Here is a 22,024-nt window from a genome sequence, read left to right as displayed (position 1 = left end):
GACGGCAGATAAGGGCCATAGCCCATCAGGTCTGCCTACTCTACTGACCCACCCCCAAGTCTACTATCCTAGGGATCCCACTCCTGGTGACAGGTTCCCTTGGCTTAATCCTCTAAGGGATCCCACATGGGCATCCCATTTGCTCTTAAATTCTTGCACGCTGTTTGCCTCAATCACCTGCACCGGGAGCTCGTTCCAAGGATCAACCACTCTCTCGGTGAAGAAATATTTCCTGGTGTCGCCATGAAATTTCCCGCCCCTGAGTTTGAGCGGATGCCCTCTTGTGGCTGAGGGTCCTTTGAGAAAGAGAATCTCTTCTTCCATCTCGATACATCCGGTAATATACTTAAACGTCTCGATCATGTCTCCTCTCTCCCTACGTTGCTCGAGTGAGTACAGCCGCAAATTTTTCAGCCTTTCCTCGTACGATAGATCCTTGAGCCCCGAGACCATCCTGATGGCCATCCGTTGCACTGACTCTACTCTCAGCACATCTTTTCTCACCTTGATTATTGTAACTCCCTATATCAAGGTATAACACAGAAGGAAATTTGTCAATTACAAATCCTCCAAAACAAAGCAATAAAACTCATTCACAAAGCCAAAAAATTTGACCATGCAACTCCCTTACTCCGTGACTCTCATTGGCTGCCCATCCCACATCGTATAACTTACAAAATACTTCTTCTCACCTTTAAAACTAGAGTTGCCAACACCCCAGCTTTTATCAATAAATTCCTTACCCCATATACTTCATCAAGAACGCTCAGATCAAACACTCAGAATTTATTAGTAATCCCCTCCATCTGCGAAACTGTTTATGATACAACTCGTAAAACAATCTTTTCAGTCATGGCCCCTTCACTTTGGAATCTTCCTTGGTGAAATTTAAATCTAAACTTAAAACGTTCCCATTCAAAGATGCATTCAATACGTGACTATGAATATTTCACCCGAGGATGACAAATCGTTCCCTACCTATTGTGTTTCCCCTCTCCCTCTCATTTTCAAATTTATATCTTGATGTAACTATGTACTCCTTCCCCCTTTTCCTCTTGGTTTCATGTTAGTTAAGTTCAGTCTGTGAAATCCCCTCAATTTTAATACAGTAGTTTTTATCTTTTTATACTATTAACTTTTTCTTATCGTAATTAATTTTACGTTACGCTGGTTCCATTCGTAATTATTTTAGCAAAGTTTTGTATTATTCACCATTATCATTTATGGCTATTATAAACACAATGGCCCAATAGATGGGACAAATGATAGGTAGAAGGTGAACTGTATGTCTCATGCCATGGGACATACGATGGCAATGACATTTTTTGGAATGTCCCGTCATTCGGGACACACGATAGGAAAAGGTTAACCTTACTGTAAACCGTTTAGATATGTATGATAGATGGTATATCAAGAAACTATTAAACTTGAAAACTTAATTGTTTATAGTGAATTGCAAAAATAAAATCTAAAACAGAATAAGTACATTAAGATTAGCAGAATAAAAATAAATAAATGGACATGAACTTTGTTTTGAAGAGTGCATTCAGACTGGAAGGAGGTACGAATTTGACATGTAAGAAGTTCATATGGCAAATGTGGTGCATAAATTCAATAAAATACAATAAATGAATAATAAAAGCAGTCAGAACTTCAGCTTGGGAACCAATAGAAGATACCCACCTTAGGTTTGGGAACCTAGGTTAAGCTGCCCAATCATTGGCTTGGGAACTAGACAGACATTCACTGAAGGCTTTGGAACCTCAGTGAGGAAACCAAAACTACAGGCTTGGGAACCTGAACTAAGAAACCCATCTGTGACTGGTATTGCACAGCTGTTGAGTGTGACCTCTATGGTGATGAGGTTGCTGGTTCAAATTTCTTGAACTAGTAGTGGCAGTGCTACAATGGACCAACGCAATCAAATATTGTCCTCATAAAAAATGCAATTTCAATGGAAACTTCAATGACCTTTGACCCTTATTTTTAGGCACTGTTTGCTTGAGTTGAAAAACAAAAATAACTTTTCAGGAGGTCTGAAACATGCTCTAAGAGTTAGTTTGAAAATGTTTCCAGAATATTCTTTTTTGTAAAAGTTGGTTAAAAATACCCAATTTTTGACATTTTTTAACCCCCCCAAACTTTAAATTGAAATTATAAAGTAACAAGATTAGCTTATGTTGAAATCGTATATTTATTTGAGAACAGTCATTTCACAAAATAAAAGACAAAATTTTACGGGGATAGTTTCATTATTACAGGAGCCACAGAAGGCTAAACTGACATTTTTTAGCATGGTCCATTTTTTTCGGCCTACTTTGATGCTTTTTACATATGTCCGTTTAAAAAAAAATGAAAATCTGCATTAGTTCCATTGAATAGATTGTAAAAAGTTGTACAAGATTGCCAAGTTTCATTTGTTTAGCTTCAATGACCAAGGAAATATTTTGACTCAAAGTTGCCAAAATTGTGCAGGGACACTGTACATGGTTATGGTATGGTATCAAACAAAGAGCTATATCTCTACAAGTATTCCACTGGCAAACCTTAAACTTTACCAGCGTTCTTTTGGGTCATGTAAGATTCAGCATACAAAGTTTCATCAAAATCCGTGATGGTGAAGTGGGGCACTTTTCTAAAATTAGACCATTTGGCATGGAATGAAACGTAGGCAAGTTTGCCGACAACAGAATTGGCACTCCAAAAGGAATAAGTGAGAGATGAGGTTGGAGGGATTATGGTTTGTTTTCATGTCAGGAACTAATCATCCTAGCATAAGAGAGAGGAGAAGAAGTGTTATAGAATTGTAATAGTGACCACCATTGTGAGATGCTTTGGGAGATTATGATGGCTGACTCAGAAGAATAAAATTCTGCTTGTTCTTGCTCTGAAACCTTGGAAAATTGAGGACAGGAAGATGGGAGTATGGAAATTAGAAAGAGTGGGATTAAAGTTAAGGAATGGTTTGAACTGAATAGAGGAAGAATGGTAGAAGTACTAGGAAATAAATAAGACAGAATGTTGCTGACCAAACATGATCCCGAATTTGTGATCTTTTGGAAGCAAGTGCCAAGATTACTACATTAAATTTTCTGCCTTGCAAAGGCTACTTAGTGCATCACATAGCTGGATAAATGTGCTTGTAAAGGACAAGGGAAAGCAAAGAAGGGAGGAAAAGAGAGAAATGTAGTTAAAATGAGCAATCCCAAGGTGCATAATAGTTATAAATATGAAGTTTGCACTTTCAGGATGTAACATAGCAGCAAGTTAGCACATGTAATGAATGAAACAAGTGGAAAATTAAGGCCAGCAGTATTTTACATTCCCCACAATTTGTGGTGTGAGAAGTGCTGATGGCAGCTGTACACTGTAAAATTGGTGCGAGGGATATAGGGGATGGAAAACAAGAGGAAAATTAAGGCTGGCAGTATTTTACATTCCCCACAATATGTGGTGTGAGAAGTGCTGGTGGCAGCTGTACACTGTAAAATTGGTGCGAGGGATATAGGGGATGGAAAACAAGAGGAAAATTAAGGCCGGCAGTATTTTACATTCCCCACAATATGTGGTGTGAGAAGTGCTGGTGGCAGCTGTACACTGTAAAATTGGTGCAAGGGATATAGGTGATGGAAAACAAGAAAAGACACCACCATGCCAGCTCACACAGCAGAACAAAAACCAATGGTATATTAAAGGCTTGTGTGTCACAGGCCTAGTACAAGATAGCTGAGGGAGAGAATGGTATGTGAGGATATCAAGACTGGGGAACAAGAAGTGAGCTAGCAAAGTGTTTGATAAATTAGCAAGAATCAGGAGAGGGGAGGTGCAGAAAGAAAAGTGAAGTGGCCCTGTCTCATGATATACTATTTACAGGACTCTTCAGGAAAAGTCTGCTTAATTTTTGTAAACTCCATTTCTGAGCAACAGTTTTCTTTACTATGTGTTAAATTACTCACAGTAATTGTGTTTAATGTAAAAAGCTGCCTACATATGGCAGTGCTACAGAAATTATAAATAGTAGTAGTAATTATGTCATATCAGTTTGGAAAATGTTTGCAGAATATAAAAACCTTATGTGCAGACCTATAATTCTACACAAAAAAACTAGATGTAATGTAAGTAAAAAGAGCAATCCCAAACAATACAGCAACAATTTTAAGTCTGTGCGTGTGGTTAGGCTTAAATTGAGCCTGCTGCCACCCGATCCTCATACCTCCAGGATCGATCACAACTCCTTCATCTACCCACTTAAAGACCCCCCTGGATTATGCACACGTGTCAAAATTCACTTCATCACTAGGCAGGATCAGAACAAAAAGGGACGAAGCTTTTTGTGCGAGCCTTTGGGAAGAAAATACAATGTCCAGAAAGGGGATCACCAGCAATAGAGAAGAGCAAATGCCGGAGAGAGGGGATGCACAAATCACACAAAGTTTACACTAGCACAGTCCCGTTTTCCTATTTCATAGAGAAACTTTCAGTCAACTGGAGGCCAAGCAGTGTGCTCTCATCAGAGCTTCAACCTCCCTCCTCATTCCTGCTACACTTTTCATTTACTGTTTGCTACTCCTCTCCCAAGGCTGTCCATGCCTCTGTCCCTTCACCTTCATTCACTCCATCGCCTCCTTCATTTTACAAACACAACAGAGCACTACAAGCGTTTTCCCTCATTGGCTATTCTCCCTGCCTCCAGTACTACAGCTCCTTCCCGAATATCCAAACAATATCTCACCAGAGAACCAAGATCCTGGCGCGAGAGGTGCGGCTGCCCCAGAGTCACTCCCGTCTCACCGCCCGCCATCTTGACCAAAAGGAAGTTAGGTGTCTGCAGCAGCCGCCTGAAGTCTTCCCCGAATGTTCGCCAGGCAAGCTACAATGTTATAATTTTTTATTTGCTATGAAGTGTTATTTGAAAACAAAATTATGGAGAAGTCTGTTAACATGCACGCCTCAGCAGCATTTTCCTTAGAGCATATTATATAACGAATCACAATCAGGCTAGCTGTAGGCACCTCAAGGAAAGACCCTTAATGATGCAATAACTCATGAGCGGAAGAGCTCTGGTCTTCAGCGTGGACAAGTGGGAGGTTTTCCCATCAAAGCTAGCTGCTCTTTAAAATACAGTTGGGATATTTGTTCTTGCGCTGGAATTTTGTTTCACTATCAGCTTCTACAGCTCCCGGGGGAAAAAAAAAACTCGGAGGGTGCAACACTCCCCAGGGCATGCGCACAGACACAAAGCAGTCGCAGTGCCCACAAGCCGAAGCATGTTGTATACCAAGGCCCGCTTCCGGTTCCGTAGTGATTCGTATGACGCATGCTCGTTTTACGTTGCTGGGGTGTGTTCTGGCTGGAACGGGAAGAGAAACTTTGGGGGATTCAGAGTGCGACTCCTAGTGGGTGGAGTAAAAGAGTAGTAAACACTACAGTTGCTGGAAGAGCCGTGGGGATTCCTGGTCCTTGTCAGTTTTGCTATTAATTTGCAGAGGGTTAATCGAGTGTGAAAGAAGCTGTCCGGCTTGATACTGTTTCCAGCCCTTGGACTTGGAAACATCTGATTAAAGTACTTTTCAGTACCATGGACAGGAGGTGCTATGGATGTGCGTCGAAGTTTACTGTTTTTAAGAAAGAGGTAGGTCTCTTCTGAAGTGTAAACTAAGATTTGGGCAGAATTCATTTCCTGATTTGTTCTCTATATCAGTTCGTATTATTCATGCCAACTAATTTTCTGTTGCAAAGACATAGGATTCTGTCCTGAAACTTGTCCTACAGTCGCAAACTTTGCAGAAGGGTGTCACTCAAAATCTCTCCTTCACCAGTGGAGAATAGCTCCCTCTTCAGTTTTTCCTTGTGCAAGCGAACTGAGAAGGTGTGTTCTGATCTGCTTTGTTTTTATTGTTTTCAGGTACTTTTGTCCGTCGGTTTTTTTTTTTCCCCTAAGTGGCTTTGGTGCTCGGAGGGCCCCTTCTTGAGCTCCACCGGGGAAAAACGCGGACCTACTAGGGTGGGCTGCTGATTGCAGGCCAATCTCTTCGAGTACCTGTGGAGCCAACCTGATTTATTGTCCATCGAGGGCTCAGGATCCGTTCCCCTGGGAGCTTGCTTGCCTGCTGATTAATCAGAGGCTTGAGTGCAGGCTGTGGGGCCCCTGTGCAACAACCCTCTGGATATCAGGGAGCCAGCTGCAAATTTTCTCACCCCAATATGGATTTATTGGATTTTAGGGGTTCAGAGTTCTTGGTCAGAGTCCTCCTGACCAGCAGCCTGAAGATTTCCAGTGGAAGATTCATTCCCAGCAGTTTCTGAGGCATACATTCTTTCCCTGCAGGCAGACTGTTGCAAGCTGACAGGCACTAGAAGTCAAATTGAGTACTCCCATTACAGTATTCCCTATGGGGAAAATCGGGGTGGGGGGGGGGTCTGAGAAAGATAAATCTGAGGGTTTCTGGGGTTAGTTAGGTTTCCCCACCTCCAAAACTCCTTTTACAATGTTTTTTTTGTTTTTCAAGAAAGCTGCCACAGGCCGTTTTTGGCGTGAGTTTACTGGCGGTGATCATCTTAGATTTTTATTGATCTTTTTTTACAAAAGCTTTTTTCTGCTTCAAACACCTCGTTTTGCTCAGAGATCGTCTGCAATAGATTCCCCAGGCCAATCTGCACCTATTTCATGCCTTTTTAGTACACCTTTGACAGCAGGCGAGCAGCTATGTTCCACATGCTGTGGGGCGAGGGAGGAAGGGTTGGGAGCTTTGGGCTCAGCCTCCTTAGAGGCCTCCAGGACGGGAGAACCCCCAAAAGCTCAGTCTTCAGGGAAGAGATCCTGTTCAGAAGCCACACGCAATGAGGGTGCAAAACGCAAGTGCATGGAGGTGGCAAAGGTCCAACTACCTCAGTCAGGGATCATGCAGGGATCCTTTGGGCCTCCTATCCAGAGGTTTTCAGACTTTGTCAGTCTCTTATGGAACACCTATTTGATGGGCCGGGGGAGTACTGCGTTGCCTGCGAGCATGCTTTATCTGATACAGCATGCTTGCTTGCCTCAGAACAAGTTGGCTCCAAATGTCAGTGACCATTCGGAGCATGCCTTTATTATCTCAAGGATCCGCAGTGTCCTTAGTTTCCAAGTTTATTTAAAATTTGTTATTCTACCTATCCAACTTCTAAGTGGAGTAAATAGATTTAAAATTAGGGGTAGTACATACTTGTAGACCTAGACTGACGTACATGAAACAAGAGGTTAAGGGGGGAGAACTCCATTATGTATATAGAAAAGTAAGACATTTAAGGCTAGTACAAAAGGCAAAGGCAGTCCTATCGGAGAAGAAGCTTTGAAAATAAGGTTCATATGTTGTAAACATCTCTGAATAGGAGTTCCTAACAGGGACCGGAGGTTAGGAGACTGAGACTGCTATTGATCAGGGAGATGATCCCTCAGTGTGTTGTCTTTTCAAGACTGCAACTGTTTCACATGTTATTTCAGACACTCTCTGTCTGTTGAAGTTGGATCCTCAGCAGTCCTCCACCTCCTAGTGTTCTGTTATGAGCCGTACAAACACACAAACTACTTTCTTTCCGGCACATACAGACATCACCTTGTTAGTCACTGACCAATGGGAATCCCCAGAGAGTTCCCTAAAAGTGGCAAAAGGCAAACTACGTCCAGGCTTTGTCCTATGGCTCCATACTTCCAACAGCTGTTTTAATAGTCAAAGGTAGATTCCGCAGTAGCTCCAGTGACTTAAGTGTACCTCCCTTCCTAGTTAGGGAGAGATGATGCTGAAGGATGCACAGGACTGCAAGGTGGACATGGTCCTTAAAAGACAGTTTGAAGTGCTAGCTTTGGGTATCAAAGCGGTAGCAGAAGCTGCTTCCTTCGTGGCACAGGCCTGTTATACTAGGTTGCGGTATGTCTTTCAGAGCTGGAAGACACCTGTCTCCACTTGATTATGGAAGGAGTGGATTATGTGGCTGATGCTGTTTATGCAAATAATACTAATTATCACAGCTATTCAAATATTAAATAAATATTCGATTATTAGTGAAGCTTTCAGACCAAAACCCGTTGATTTAGTGATGTCACCAAACTGAGGTACTCTTAGGGACCATCATTATCTTCACTGTCCCTGGACCAACCAGATATACCAAATACTAATGTAATAGTTCATGATATGAAAAACCACTTATCTGAATGTTATTGAGTGGACTGCATGGTTGGCTGGATAGAAAAGTTGAAAGTATCCTCGGAGAATTAAAGTGCAGTGCAGAAACTAGTGCTATTAAAAATATGCCTGACCCCCCGACTCGAGTTTCGACTCTTCATCAGGAGGGGTATCTGTTATAGGCGTTCTGTGTCGAGGCGGTACCGGAGTAAGGACAAGCTCAATTTAAGCTAGTATTTAAGCACTAGTTTCTGCACTGCACTTTAAGTGGTTTTTCATATCATGAACTATAACATTAGTATTTGGTATATCTGGTTGATCCAGGGACAGTGAAGATAATGATGGTCCCTAAGAGTACCTCGGTTTGGTGACATCACTAAATCAACGGGTATTTGGTCTGAAAGCTTCACTAATAATCTAATATTTATTTAATATTTGAATAGCTGTGATAATTAGTATTATTTGAGTTAAGAATCATCACAGATTTATAAGCATTTTTCCCCATATTGTCAGTGCTGATGCTGTTTATCATCAGAGTCATGAGCAAGGTATCAGCTTATGTGGTTTCTGCCCGCCTTATGCCCTGGATTAGGCAGTGGGAGAGCGATTCAGCCTTCAAGGCTACTCTAAACAGATTGCCCTTTAAGGGCAAAAACTTGGATGACCTTATGGCCAGTGTGGCAGATCGCTATCCCAAATCTCTACCAGTCAGCAGAGTTCGACATTCCATCAGAGGCAGCATAGACAATTTTTGTTCCTTGGAGATCCCGCCAGTTCTCTTCTGGTTCCTCTTCTCAGAGACTTTTCCAAAGGTCCGGATAGGGATTTGGTAACTACAGACACCAATAACTCTCTGGGTTGTGTGATGGCTCTGCTGCCTAAAAGCAGCAATGATCCCAGGTCAACTGCTATGTCTTCTTGCATTGGCAGGAGACTGTTGGCTTTCTGGAGGAAATGGGAGCAGATCTCATCGGACCGCTAGGTTCTGAACAGGAGATTTTTTTTAGGCAGGGTTTCCTGTATTGTGAGATGATACCTTAGGATATCATAGCCATCTCAGGGAAAAAAATAAGTTTCCCTCTGCATCCTGGAAACGACAGAGTGCAAATGTAAATGGCAAGGTCCACAACCCATACTCTCTTATGAGACCAAAAAGAAGCTGTTAAGGTTGTGTGGATTTGAACCTGTGGAAGATGGAAGAAGTGCCTTTAACCACTGAGCTACAGGAACTTTTGTTTAGGCAGGGGTTCCTATTATTTTTTAGTGACATTCTGCCATCTAGGTGCATATTAAGGATGTCACAATGATGTCAAGATTGTGCATCAGACATGTCCACTTCTGAACCACAGCCGTTGGAAGTAGGGATTCTCTTCTTATTTTCTTAGCCTTTTGGGAATGAGGTTTAGTATGCTATATATTTTTCATGTGCTTTGCTTGAGTAATGCATTATTAAACATCTTTTTCTATTATCATCATCAAAGAGGAGTCCTCTTCACCCCAAAAATAGAAGGTTTAATATGCAATATATATTTTTTTCATGTACTTTGCTTAAGTAATGCATTATTAAATGTCTTTTGACCTTAATATCAAACTGGAGTCCTCTATACACCCCCCCCAAATAAAGCCTTGTTCACCTATATTCATTCAGAAGTCTCCAGCACGCCTAAGTGACGCCTAAGTTGCATCTTTCTAACTAGTACCCATCTCGCACTCAAAAGTAGACCTGCTTTTGTAATGCCTAGGCGTTAGGTTAGATGCGTTAGGATACTGAGTGGCATGCGATTCTGTAAATGGATATCTATTTTGAAGGTGCTGCTTTTTCTGATGGGCATCCACAAAATTGTGGCTGCCTATTTTGTGTCCAGCCTTTGGACGGCTAACTTCCAATCATTGTTTGTTAAAGTCATTAATTGGGCTTATTATCCACTTTATTTGGACTCCTAAGTCAATGGACTTAGTAAAGAATTTTTTCACCCAGTTCACCAGCTCCACTTGCTTTTTTGGCTTTTTAACTACCTTGTGGACTTCAGTGGTTGTTTCATTGTTTGAAATGTGATATTCAAATGATTTTTGCTTCCAGCTTTGAGAGTTATAAATTAGTTTCTTTGAAAATTTACTATGGCTGAGAGCATAATTTTTTACTCAAAAGTTTCACTAAATTCTTAAATTTAGCAGCATAAAAAATAAGAACATAACATAAGAACATAAGCAGTGCCTCCGCCGGGTCAGACCATAGGTCCATCCTTCCCAGCAGTCCACTCTCGCGGCGGCCCAAACAGGTCACGACCTGTCTGAATAACCAGAAGGGGCCCCCTTGCCACCTTGGTTTCCCATTGAAGTCCTATCTTCCCATCGAAGTCCTAATCCTCCGGTCTTGCACATTCACGACTTGGTTGGGTTTCCATACTTATTACCTGATTAGTTTTCTATACTTGTATTACATCCCAGCACCTCTCTCAGTATCCCACGATCCCTTTATCCCTCAGGAATCCATCCAATCCCTGTTTGAATCCCTGTACCGTACTCTGCCTGATCACTTCCTCCGGTAGCGCATTCCAGGTGTCCACGACCCTTTGAGTGAAAAAAAACTTCCTTGCATTTGTTTTGAACCTATCTCCCTTCAGTTTCTCCGAATGCCCCCTCGTACCTGTTGGATGACAACGGGTAGATTTAGGGCAGGGAAAAGAAGTTAGGAGTTTAGCATTGATTTTCAGTAGTAGGTTCATAAAGCTAGACAAACAAATAGCAGGCCTAAATTTATGAGCATAACTTTGAAGATAGAGCACAAATGTAGGTGTGCAGCATTTTCTGAACATTAGGCCCTTAGTTAGCCCAGTGGCAGATTAAGACCCTTTTGGAGTCCTTAAATATATTCAGGTACTCCCATGTTCCAGAGTGCTTAACATCCAGGTTGTACCTGAGACAGTGGAAGGTTAAGTGACTTGCCCAATATCACAGTGAGTGTCAGTGAGATTTGAACCCTGGCTTCCCTGGTTCTCATCCTTCTGTTCTAGCCTGTAGGCTATTCCTTCATGTTTTTAGAGTGAAATCTCTTTGAGGAAGATACCTTAAACATGGTAAATTTATATACTGTCTACAACTAGGCAGTTTACAAAATATAAACAAAAAAACTAGGAAATAAACATCACAAAGCAAAAATGAAAAATCGGAATAAACAAGTTTGAAAAGTATCTGCATGAGGCAGTGCACAGTGACCTTGTTGTTCTTGGCCCTCCTCAAATGTCAGCAGAGCACACATTTGAAGATGCAGCAGCCTTCTGTTCCCCTGACTACAGTGGAAGCACAAGTAAGAACATAAGAATTGCCATACTGGAACAGACCGAAGGTCCATCAAGCCTAGTATCCTGTTTCCAGCAGTGGCCAACCTAGCTCCTAAGTATCTAGCTAGATCCCCAGATTTTATGCTGCTTATCCTAAGAATAAGCAGTGGATTTCCCCAAACCATCTCAATAATGACCTATGGAGTGGACTTCCCTTTTAGGAATTTATCCAACCCTTTTTATAAACCCCGCCAAGCTAACTGATTTCACCATATTCTCCAGCATATTACTTTCAGAGTTTAATTACATGTTGTGGAAGAAATATTTTCTCCAGTTTGTTTTAAATCTACTACTTAGCAGCTTCATCACATGCCCACCATTGCTCTGCTTACCCTCCAGTAGCAGTGGCAGTATTGAAGCTATCCCCATTCTCCACTGGCAAGGAGTCTTGCCACTCTGCTCTAGGCACCGGAGCTGGCAATAGCATAAATGTCTGCTGCTCAGTCTGCTCTTTATCCTGTTTTTTGTAAAGGTCTGCAGTTGTGCATACAGATGAACAGACAGAAAGATGAACAAAGCTTTCACTATAGACACTTGCAGTTTTGCAAAACTTGCCTAAATAGTAGAACATTAATTGTTTTTTTCATCTACATACTAATGTGGTTGTGTTGAAGTAAAGAATCTCTGATATTGTATACAGTATAGTGATAACGAATATGGACTACTGTGGAAGAAATGGTGTTCTATTATATCAGCTTGCATCAATAAGCCAGATCTTTGTGGTGGGTACTGTGACTTGCTCTTTTGTCTTCCTCAGTGTGGGTGTAAGGGCTGTGGACGATCATTTTGTTCTGGATGTCTAACCTTCTCTGCCATTGTTCCTCGCTGTGGAAACACTAAACAAAAGGTGTGCAAGCAGTGCTATGAAGAAATAACCAGGTAAAATATTAGATATTGGTGCATTTCTATTACTTTTTTTTAATGTTATCTGCATGTACAAAAGAATACTCCATATAGAAACAGAAATTACCAGAGTTGTCCAATCTGTTTTCCCAACATACTGCAGTACTACAGATTTGGACTTCAGCCTCAGTTTTCCTCTGCTGAAGATCCTCCATACCTGTCCCATAAATTCCAGTATTGGAAGGTATTCTGTGCATTCACCACTTTTTTGTGTAAATAAAAGTTTACCTCTTACACCTGAGTCTAATCTCCTCCAAATTCATATCCTAATTCTTTATTCTAGAACTTTCTTTCCAGAAAAAAACCCATACTAGCCTGAAATGCACTATTTATATTCTTAAAGCATGTAAATGTTTTTATCATATCTTTGTTCCTCCAGAGTGTATGCAGTTAGGTCTTGAAGTTCCACCTCATAGGGTGCAGAGTCTGGGCGACCTTTATTCTATCTATGTCCCTCTAAAGATGCAGCCTCTGGAACTGAACATAATATACAAACTCCCTTATTTTACGGTTTTGACAGGCTTGTCATACTGACATGTATTCCCCATTTTATAAGGGAAATGTTATGGATATGAAAAACATTGTACATCAGCATATATACCTTCTCTGAGGTATACTTGAAGGGCAGATGCATAGACCTGGGGCATGCTCCCCCTTTTTAATTTTCCCTTACACATTGGTTTCCTTTTGGATTTCTTCCCCCGACAAAATACCTCTTCTGAATCCCTCCCATCATCACTATCATTTCCAATCCTTCCCTACATAGAAACATAGAAATAGACGGCAGATAAGGGCCACGGCCCATCCAGTCTGCCCACCCTAATGACCCTCCCCTACCTTTACCTTGTGAATAGATCCCACGTGTCGATCCCATTTGGCCTTAAAATCAGGCACGCAGCTGGCCTCAATCACCTGAAGTGGAAGACTATTCCAGTGATCAACTACCCTTTCAGTAAAAAAGAACTTCCTGGTGTCACCTCGCAGTTTCCCGCCTCTGATTTTCCACGGATGCCCTCTTGTTGCCGAGGGACCCTTGAAAAAGAAGACATCTTCTTCTGTCTCGACGCGGCCCGTGAGATATTTGAACGTCTCGATCATGTCTCCCCTCTCTCTGCGCTCCTCAAGTGAGTATAGTTGTAATTTTTCTAACCGTTCCTCGTACGGGAGATCCTTGAGTCCTGAGACCATCCGGGTGGCCATTCTCTGGACCGACTCCATCCTCAGCACATCCTTGCGATAATGCGGCCTCCAGAATTGCACACAGTATTCCAGGTGGGGCCTCACCATGGATCTATACAATGGCATAATGACCTCCGGCTTACGGCTGACGAAACCCCTGCGTATGCAACCCATGATTTGTCTTGCCTTGGATGAAGCTTTCTCCACTTGATTGGCAGCCTTCATGTCCTCACTGACGATCACCCCTAAGTCTCGCTCTGCTACCGTTCTTGTTAGGATCTCACCATTAAGGGTATAAGTCCTGCATGGATTTTGGTTACCCAAGTGCATAACTTTGCATTTTTTGGCGTTGAAACTGAGTTGCCAGGTCCTAGACCAGCGCTCCAGTAGGAGTAGATCGTGCATCATGTTGTCGGGCATTGAGTTTTTGTCCGTTGTGCTTTTGCCCACTACATTGCTTAGCTTGGCGTCATCGGCGAATAATGTTATTTTACCTCGGAGCCCTTCTGTCAAGCCACTTATGAAGATATTGAACAGGATCGGGCCCAAGACCGAGCCTTGGGGCACTCCACTGATCACCTCCGTCATTTCAGAGGGGGTGCCGTTTACCATTACCCTTTGAAGCTTACCTCCAAGCCAGTTCCCAACCCATTTTGTCAATGTCTCGCCCAATCCTATAGAACTCATTTTGCTTAGCAACCTGCGGTGTGGTACACTATCGAATGCTTTGCTAAAGTCCAGGTATACGATGTCCAGGGACTCCCCAACATCTAGCTTCCTCATCACCCAGTCAAAGAAGCTGATCAGGTTGGATTGGCAGAATCTCCCCTTAGTAAATCCATGTTGACGGGGATCCCGTAGGTTCTCCTCATCAAGGATTGTGTCTAATTGGTGTTTGATTAAGGGTTCCATTAGTTTGCTCAATACTGATGTGAGACTCACCGGTCTATAGTTTGCTGCCTCAATTTTTGAGCCTTTCTTGTGAAGTGGAATGACGTTAGCCGTCCTCCAGTCCAACGGAACGCTGCCTGTACTAAGGGAGAGGTTGAAGAGCGCGGACAGCGGTTCCGCCAAGACATCACTCAACTCCCTGAGCACCCTGGGGTGTAGGTTGTCAGGCCCCATAGCCTTGTTAACCTTGAGCCTTGACAGTTCATCGTAGACACTGCTGGGTGTAAACTTGAAATTACTAAATGGGTCAGCCGAGTTAACCCTTGTCTGTAGCTGAGGGCCTTGCCCCGGCGCTTCTCGGGTGAAGACTGAGCAGAAATATTCATTTAATAGTTGTGCCTTTTCCAAGTCTTTTTCCACATATTCTCCGTCTGGTTTCCTAAGACGTACTATCCCTCCCGCGTTTTTTCTTCTGTCACTGATGTACCTGAAGAATGATTTATCTCCCTTCTGGATGTTCTTTGCTAGAGACTCCTCCATGTGGAATTTAGCCTCCCTGACTGCAGTTTTGACGGCTTTTGACTTGGTCAGGTATTCTGCTCTAGAGTCTTGTTTCCCTGATTGTTTGTAAGAGATGAATGCTTTTTTCTTCTTCTTGATGAGGTATGAGATCTCCGCAGTGAACCACTGCGGCTTATTGTTCCTACGCCGTTTACTTACTAATTTAACATAGTGGTTTGTCGCTTCCTGTATGGTGGCTCTCAGAGTTGACCACATTTCTTCTACGCTATTGGTTTCTGCTTGGCTTTGTAGCACCTGGTGAACAAATTCTCTCATGTTCTGGAAGTTTGTGTCCTTGAATTTGAGGACCTTGGTCAGTGTGGTAGGTTTAGTGAAGCCTTTCCTAAGATTGAACCATATCATGTTGTGGTCGCTGGAGGCCAGTGTTTCTCCCACCGAGACTTCTGTGACACTTTCCCCATTGGTAAGTAACAGGTCCAGTATTGCCTGATCCCTTGTTGGGTCCAACACCAGTTGCCTGAGACGTGCTCCCCTCAAAGAGTTCAATAGCCTCCTACTGCTGCTGGAAGTAGCGGTAAGCGTGTCCCAATCCACATCAGGCATGTTGAAGTCGCCTAACAGTACTGTGTCCCCACGCAAGGTGATATTCTCTATATCTCCTATTAACTCCATATCTAGGTCATCCTGTTGTCTTGGGGGTCTGTAAATTACGCCAAGATACAGGCATTTGTCCTTCCCTCTGGCCAAATTGACCCAAAGAGATTCCCCAGTGTACTGGACGTCTGCGATTCTTGTGACCTTAATGTCATCTTTTGTAATTAATGCTACACCTCCTCCCATTCTGCCCTCCCTGTCCCGGCGAAGCAAGTTGTAACCCGGTATGACCATGTCCCACCCATGGGAGTCCGTGAACCAGGTCTCAGATATTGCCACCACATCCAGGTCGGCATTCCTTATTTCTGTTTCCAGTTCCAGGATCTTGTTACCCAAACTGTGTGCATTAACGTACATAGCCCTCCATGTGTTTTTATTACTTCTCGTTTGAGCTACTTGGACACTATTAGCATTATGCTCATATTTTGTATTCTCCCTAGACTCAGAACTATATCTTGTACTTAACCCGGACTCCCCAGATCCAGAACTACAGTGTGTACCTATCCCAAATATGGAAGGGTGTGTATCCTGTGGGGGTGTTCCCGCATGGGCTACTTGAACTCCTTTGGTACAATATGCAATGTGTGTACCCCCTCTGGACCCAGGATTACAATGTGTACTGCCCATAGCCCCGGAATTACAATGTGTACTCTCCCCTGACCCAGAATTGCAATGTGTACTCTTCCTAGATCCAGAAGTACAATGTGTATATCTTCTAGACCCAGAATTACAATGTGGCCCAGAATTATAATGTAAACCTACTCCAGACCCAAAATTGTGTATGCTCTCCCCTCACCTAGAATTTTGGTGACCACTTACCTCAGCCTCAAAAAAGAATTGACAATTTAGCTCGTCAGGTTGGTTGTTTGTGCCCGTACCCTCCTCCGACTTACCTAGTTTAAAGCCCTGTGAAGTAGGCGGGCTAGACAGTGTCCAAGGACGTTCTTCCCTCTTCTGGTCAGGTGCAACACGTCTTGTCCCTGTAGTCCTTGCAATGCTTCTCCATGGTGTAGTAACCCAAAGTTCATCTCCTTGCACCATCCCTGCAGCCAGTCGTTGGCCCTCTGAATGCGATCCTCCCTGGCATTGCCCTTGCCCCTTACTGGGAGGATTGAGGAGAACACCACCTGCGCATCCATCCTCCTCAGCTTCTCACCCAGGGCCCTGAAGTCTTCAGGTATGTTGTTCGGGGTGCTCCTGGCGGTGTCGTTGGTCCCGACGTGGATGAGTATCATGGGGAAGTTGTCTCGGGGCTTGATGAGTCTGTCAAGGCAAGCAGTTACATCCCGGATCCTGGCCCCTGGCAAACAGCAGACCTCTCTTGATTGCAGGTCTGGTCTGCAAATTGGACCTTCGGTGCCCCTCAGCAGTGAATCCCGGATGACCACCACTCTGCGCTTCTTAGGGGTAGGCCGTTCTGTTGATTTCGGAACTGGAACTGTCTGCTGAAAATCTTCTTGTTCCTCGTTCTCAGGACCTTTCTGTAGCAGCTGATATCTGTTACTCAGAGCGATCTGTGGTGTCGATGTAGAGCTGCCCTGTAAGTGAGAGAAAGAGACAGAATTAGGTCCCCTGCGTTTTCCTGTGGAGGAAGTCGCCAGCTGCCAGGAATCAGCGTCTCCAGCCACTTCCTGCATTCCGGCAGTTGGTCTCAAGTTGTCAGGTTTGGATGCTTTGGGTGTTCCCAGGGTGGTCTTGTCAGGTTCCTGCACAGCGATTTGAGACAGCTCCTGGATGACTCCATCGATGAAGGTCTCGTCGTCTCGGATGCTCCTTAAGCGCTGAACCTCCTCTCTCAGGCTCCTCAGCTCTAGCAAAAGGTTTATGTCTGGCTGATCCATTACTTCCGTCTGTGTTGAGACTGTAGACGTCCCTAGACAAGGAACTCCCTTCCTCACAGGCTCTTACCAGGGTTAGGGTGTTCTTGTTGGCTAGTGGAGAGCAGGAGTGATCCCCAGTTGCTCCTGTGCTATCAAAGTCCTATGTTCAAAATGGCACTCACAACCCCTCCCCAAATATGTTCCTAATCCTCCTTTGACTTGTACTTCTTCAAAGACACATTCGACTTTAAAAAGTTCTAGTCCTGACCCTTCTCCCAGGCCTTCCTGAAGCAATTTCTGGTGATCTTGGGATTGCAGTGCCAAAGCAGTCCCCGTATGCTCTTGCCCTTGCTGGTCCTGGTCAAAATAGTGGCTTGGACCTCTAGTGGGAGTCTTGTGGTACTACTGCTGTTTCAGGCTAAGGGCAAAAAGGCAAAGTCTCTACTGGGGTGGGGAAAGAAACTTTGAACTGTGTCTTTTTCTACTTGCTGGCCTCTATAGCTCTTTGGGTGCATGAGACCACATGTTACTGGCCCGATATTGCTAGGCAGCAGAATAACACAGCTTGTGGTACTGCATTGGCACACATTATTGACTCCAGTGAAAGTTATTGTAAAATAACATATTTTACTGCAGCTTAGTAACTTCCCACCTAAATGATCATTAGAACCATGACTCATCTCACAGGCCTGCAGGTAAATTATTTTTTTGTGATTAAATTTCTCTCTATCCTCTAGGATCAGTCTCTCAGGTTAATTGATCTCTTTAATAACTCCTTATATAGCGTTCTATATTTGGTTCATCCTTGTCAAATTTTTCATGCATCAAATTCAGCAAAGTAAAAGTAATAACTTACCCCCCCCCCCTCCTTTTACAAAACTGCAATAGTAGTTTTTAGCGCAGGCCGGTGTGCTGAATGCTCTTTGTTGCTTCCGACGCTCATAGGAACTCTGAGAGTTGGGAGCAGCGCAGAGCGCCAGCCTGCGCTAAAAACGCTATTTCTGTTTTGTAAAAGAGGGGTTAGTTTTGGAAGTCTTTATTGTTATAGCCTCAGACATATTGAAATAAGGATCAACAACCAACAATCGATTAGCACTACTGAATATTAATTTATGCTCAACAGGCTAACTTGTGAGTATTTCAGGGGCAGAGTTGGGGATCAAGAGTCATGGATTTGATATACCACCTTTGTGTGGTACAACCAAAGTGGTTTATGTTTATATGCAGGTACTTTCATTGTCCCTAATGGGCTCATAGTCTAAGTTTTTTACCTTGGGCAATAGAGGGTTAAGTGACTTGCCCAAGGTCACAATGAACTGCAGTTGAAATTGAACCCAGTTCCCCAGATTTTCAGCCTGTTGCACTAACCATTAGGCTTGAATAGGGACAATGTGGAGGCTGGGACAATGAGAAAGGTCTGAATTGCTCTTAAGGCTTGCATTAACTTCATTTAGGTGATATGGAAAGAGACAAAGATTAAAAACAGAATATTTATTTTATAGTATTCACTATGCTTTCTTGTTGCAGCGGGGTGTCTCAGAAGAACAACATGGCAAAGTGGTCTCCACCAGAAAATTATAAAAAGTAAGTTTGCGTGTGGCCAGTTCTCCAGCACTGTGGTGCTTTCATCTCTTCCTGCTTGAAGCATTGTGCTCTGTTTTTCCTACATGTGGCCATTTCCTTTTAGAACATAAGAACATAAGAAGTTGCCTCCACTGGGTCAGACCAGAGGTCCATCGCGCCCAGCGGTCCGCTCCTGCGGCGGCCCATCAGGTCTATGACCTGTGAAGTTGTTTCTGACCATTTCTATAACCTACCTTTACTTCTATCAAGTTTCAAGTTTATTAAAATATTTGTTATACCGCTTATTCAAATTTCTAAGCGGTGTACAGCAAAAAAAAGTAAAGTTTATGAAACAAACATTTAGTATTAAAATAATAAAAACAAGACAGTGTTAGTCTAATAAGGGTTAAACAGGGAGAACGTAAGTTGATTACACACAAGTAGGAAAGGGGGAAGAACTACAATAATTTAAGTAAAGAGAACATTAAAGGTAAAGACACAAGGTAGGTAGGGAGACTAGCATGGTTTAGTCCTGAAAAGGACAATTTTTATCCAAAGGCATCCTTAAATAAAAAAGTTTTGAGGTTTGCCTTAAATTGCTTTATTGAAGATTCCATTCGTAAATGATGAGGCAATGAATTCCACAGGGTAGGCGCGGTAACAGCGAAATTATTGATTCTTAAAGTATTGATAATCTTGAGAGATGGAATAGTTAAAAGATTTTGTGATGTAGAATGAAGAGATTTAGCAGGGTAATAGGGAATAAGTAATCGGTCAATAAATTCTGGTAAACTAAATGAACGAGTGGTGAAGATTGATAGTAAAATTTTATAGCTAATTCTGTGTTCGACAGGTAACCCCTCAATCCCCTTATCCTTTAGGAACCTATCTAAACCTTCCTTGAACCCCTGTAGTGTGCCCTGGCCTATCACAGCCTCCATTCAATTTTCTGTACCATTCTCCCAGGGGAGCTTAGTACGGTTTACATGAATTTATTCAGATCCTCATGCATGTTTCCTGTCTGTTCCGGTGAGCTCACAATCTTTCTAATGTACCTGGGGCAATGGGAGAATTAGGTCACTTGCCCAGGGTCACAAGGAGCAGCGTGGATTTGAACCCACTTCAGGTGCTGAGGCTCTAGTAACTTAAAGGTACTTTTACTAAGTTGCGTATAAAGTGGCCTTAGTGCACCTTACTATGTTGTTGAAGAAATATTTTCTCTGGTTTGTTTTAAATCTACTACTTAGTAGCTTCATCGCATGTCCTCTAGTACTAGTATTTTTGGAAAGAGTGAACAAGCGATTCACATCTACCCTTTCCACTCCACTCATTATTTTATAGACCTCTATCATATCACCTTTGAGCCATCTCTTCTCCAGACTGAAGAGCCCTAGCCACTTTAGCCTCTCCTCATAGGGAAGTCATCCCATCTCTTTTATCATTTTTGTTGCCCTTCTCTTTATCTTTTCTAATTCTGCTATATCGTTTTTTGAGATATGGAGACCAGAACTGCACATAGTATTTGAGGTGCAGCCATGCCATAGAGCAATACAAGGGCATTATAACATTTTCATCTTTGTTTTCCATTTCTTTCCTGATAATTCCTAACATTCTATTTGCTTTCTTAACAGCCCCCACACATTCAGCTGAGGGTTTCAATGTATCCTCAAGAATAACACCTAGATCCTTTTCCTGGGCAGTGACTCCTAACAAAGAACCCAGCATCACGTAGCTATAGTTTGGGATCCTATTTCCCACATGCATCACTTTGCACTTGCTCACATGAAACATCATCTGTCCTTTTGACGCCCAGTCTTCTTGCAATTTTTCACAATCCTCTTGCGATTTAACAACTTTAAACAACTTAGTGTCATCAGCAAATTTAATTATCTCTTGATCATTGATAAATATGTTAAAAAGCAGTGGCCCCATCACAGACCCCTGGGGAACCCCACTATTTACCCTTTTCCATTGAGAATATTGACCATTTAAATCTACTCTCTCTTTTCTGTCTTTCAACCAGTTCTCAATCCATAAAAGGGCATTACCTCAAATCCCATGATTTTCTAATTTCCTCAGATGTCTTTCTTGAGGCACTTTATAAACTGGTTCACCTTTATCCACATATTCATTCACCCCTTCAAAGAAATTCAGTAGATTGGTGAGGCAAGATTTCCCTTGATTAAATTTATGTTGGCTTTCTCTCATTAATCCATGCTCGTGTTTATGTTCTATCCTTTTGTTCTTCATAATAGTCTCTATCATTTTGCCCGGCACTGATGTCAGACTCACTGGTCTATAATTTCCTAGATCACCTCTAGAACCCTTTTTAAAAATCAGCGTCACGTTGGCCACCCTCCAGTCTTCCGATACTACACTGGTTTTTAAAGAAAAATTATGAACAATAGCTCTGCAAGTTCACTTTTCAATTCTATCAGCATTCTGGAATGTATACAATCCGGTCCAGCCAATTTGCTACTGAATTTGTCAGATTGACCCATTACATCATCCAGTGTTACAGAGATCTGTACAAGTTTCTTTGATTCATCAGAATTTAATACAATTTCTGGCACTAGTATCTCCCCCACATCTTCCTCAGTGAATACAATTTCTGGCACCAGTATCTCCCCCACATCTTCCTCAGTGAAGACCAAGGCAAAAAATTAATTTAATCTCTCCGCTATGTCCTTGTCTTCTCTGAGAGCTCCTTTTATCCCTCGGTCTCTAGCAGTCCAACCGATTCTCTTCCTGGCTTCTTGCTTTTAATATACCTAAAAAAGTTTTTACTGTGTGTGTTTGCTCCTTTAGTGGTTAGTGCATGCTAATGCACTTCAAGTTTATTTCTTACTAGTCTTTAAGCCCGTTACATTAACGGGTGCTAGAATACTGTTCACCCTCTATGTTGCCCCTTCCTTTCACTGCCCTCTCTTCTCTTTCTATCTCTCTCTTTCTCTCCCATATGGCCTCTCTCCATCTCCTCCTTCCTTTTGCT

At 42.7% G+C, this 22,024-nt stretch overlaps 2 protein-coding genes across 2 annotated transcripts in view; one reads left to right on the top strand and one right to left on the bottom strand.

Annotated features, from left to right (window-relative positions):
* LOC117363764 (eukaryotic translation initiation factor 2 subunit 3, X-linked) overlaps nucleotides 1-4,976 on the bottom strand; it is a 53,587-nt gene extending 48,611 nt beyond the window's left edge. The window contains exon 1 of the mRNA XM_033952039.1: nucleotides 4,733-4,976. Within this exon, the coding sequence (XP_033807930.1) occupies nucleotides 4,733-4,801 (69 nt within the window). The 5' untranslated portion in view covers nucleotides 4,802-4,976. The remainder of the gene's footprint in view (nucleotides 1-4,732) is intronic.
* Nucleotides 4,977-5,310: 334 nt separating this feature from the next.
* The window catches only part of ZFYVE19 (zinc finger FYVE-type containing 19), a 41,146-nt gene continuing 24,432 nt past the window's right edge, over nucleotides 5,311-22,024 (top strand). The window contains exons 1-3 of the mRNA XM_033953250.1: nucleotides 5,311-5,632; nucleotides 12,258-12,379; nucleotides 18,997-19,053. Coding sequence (XP_033809141.1) covers nucleotides 5,579-5,632; nucleotides 12,258-12,379; nucleotides 18,997-19,053 — 233 coding nt within the window. The 5' untranslated portion in view covers nucleotides 5,311-5,578. The remainder of the gene's footprint in view (nucleotides 5,633-12,257; nucleotides 12,380-18,996; nucleotides 19,054-22,024) is intronic.

This window comes from Geotrypetes seraphini, chromosome 7 (genome assembly GCF_902459505.1).
Source record: "Geotrypetes seraphini chromosome 7, aGeoSer1.1, whole genome shotgun sequence".
Taxonomy (NCBI): domain Eukaryota; kingdom Metazoa; phylum Chordata; class Amphibia; order Gymnophiona; family Dermophiidae; genus Geotrypetes; species Geotrypetes seraphini.
Note: the sequence above shows the minus strand (reverse complement) of the source record. Positions and strands in the feature narration are given on the sequence as shown.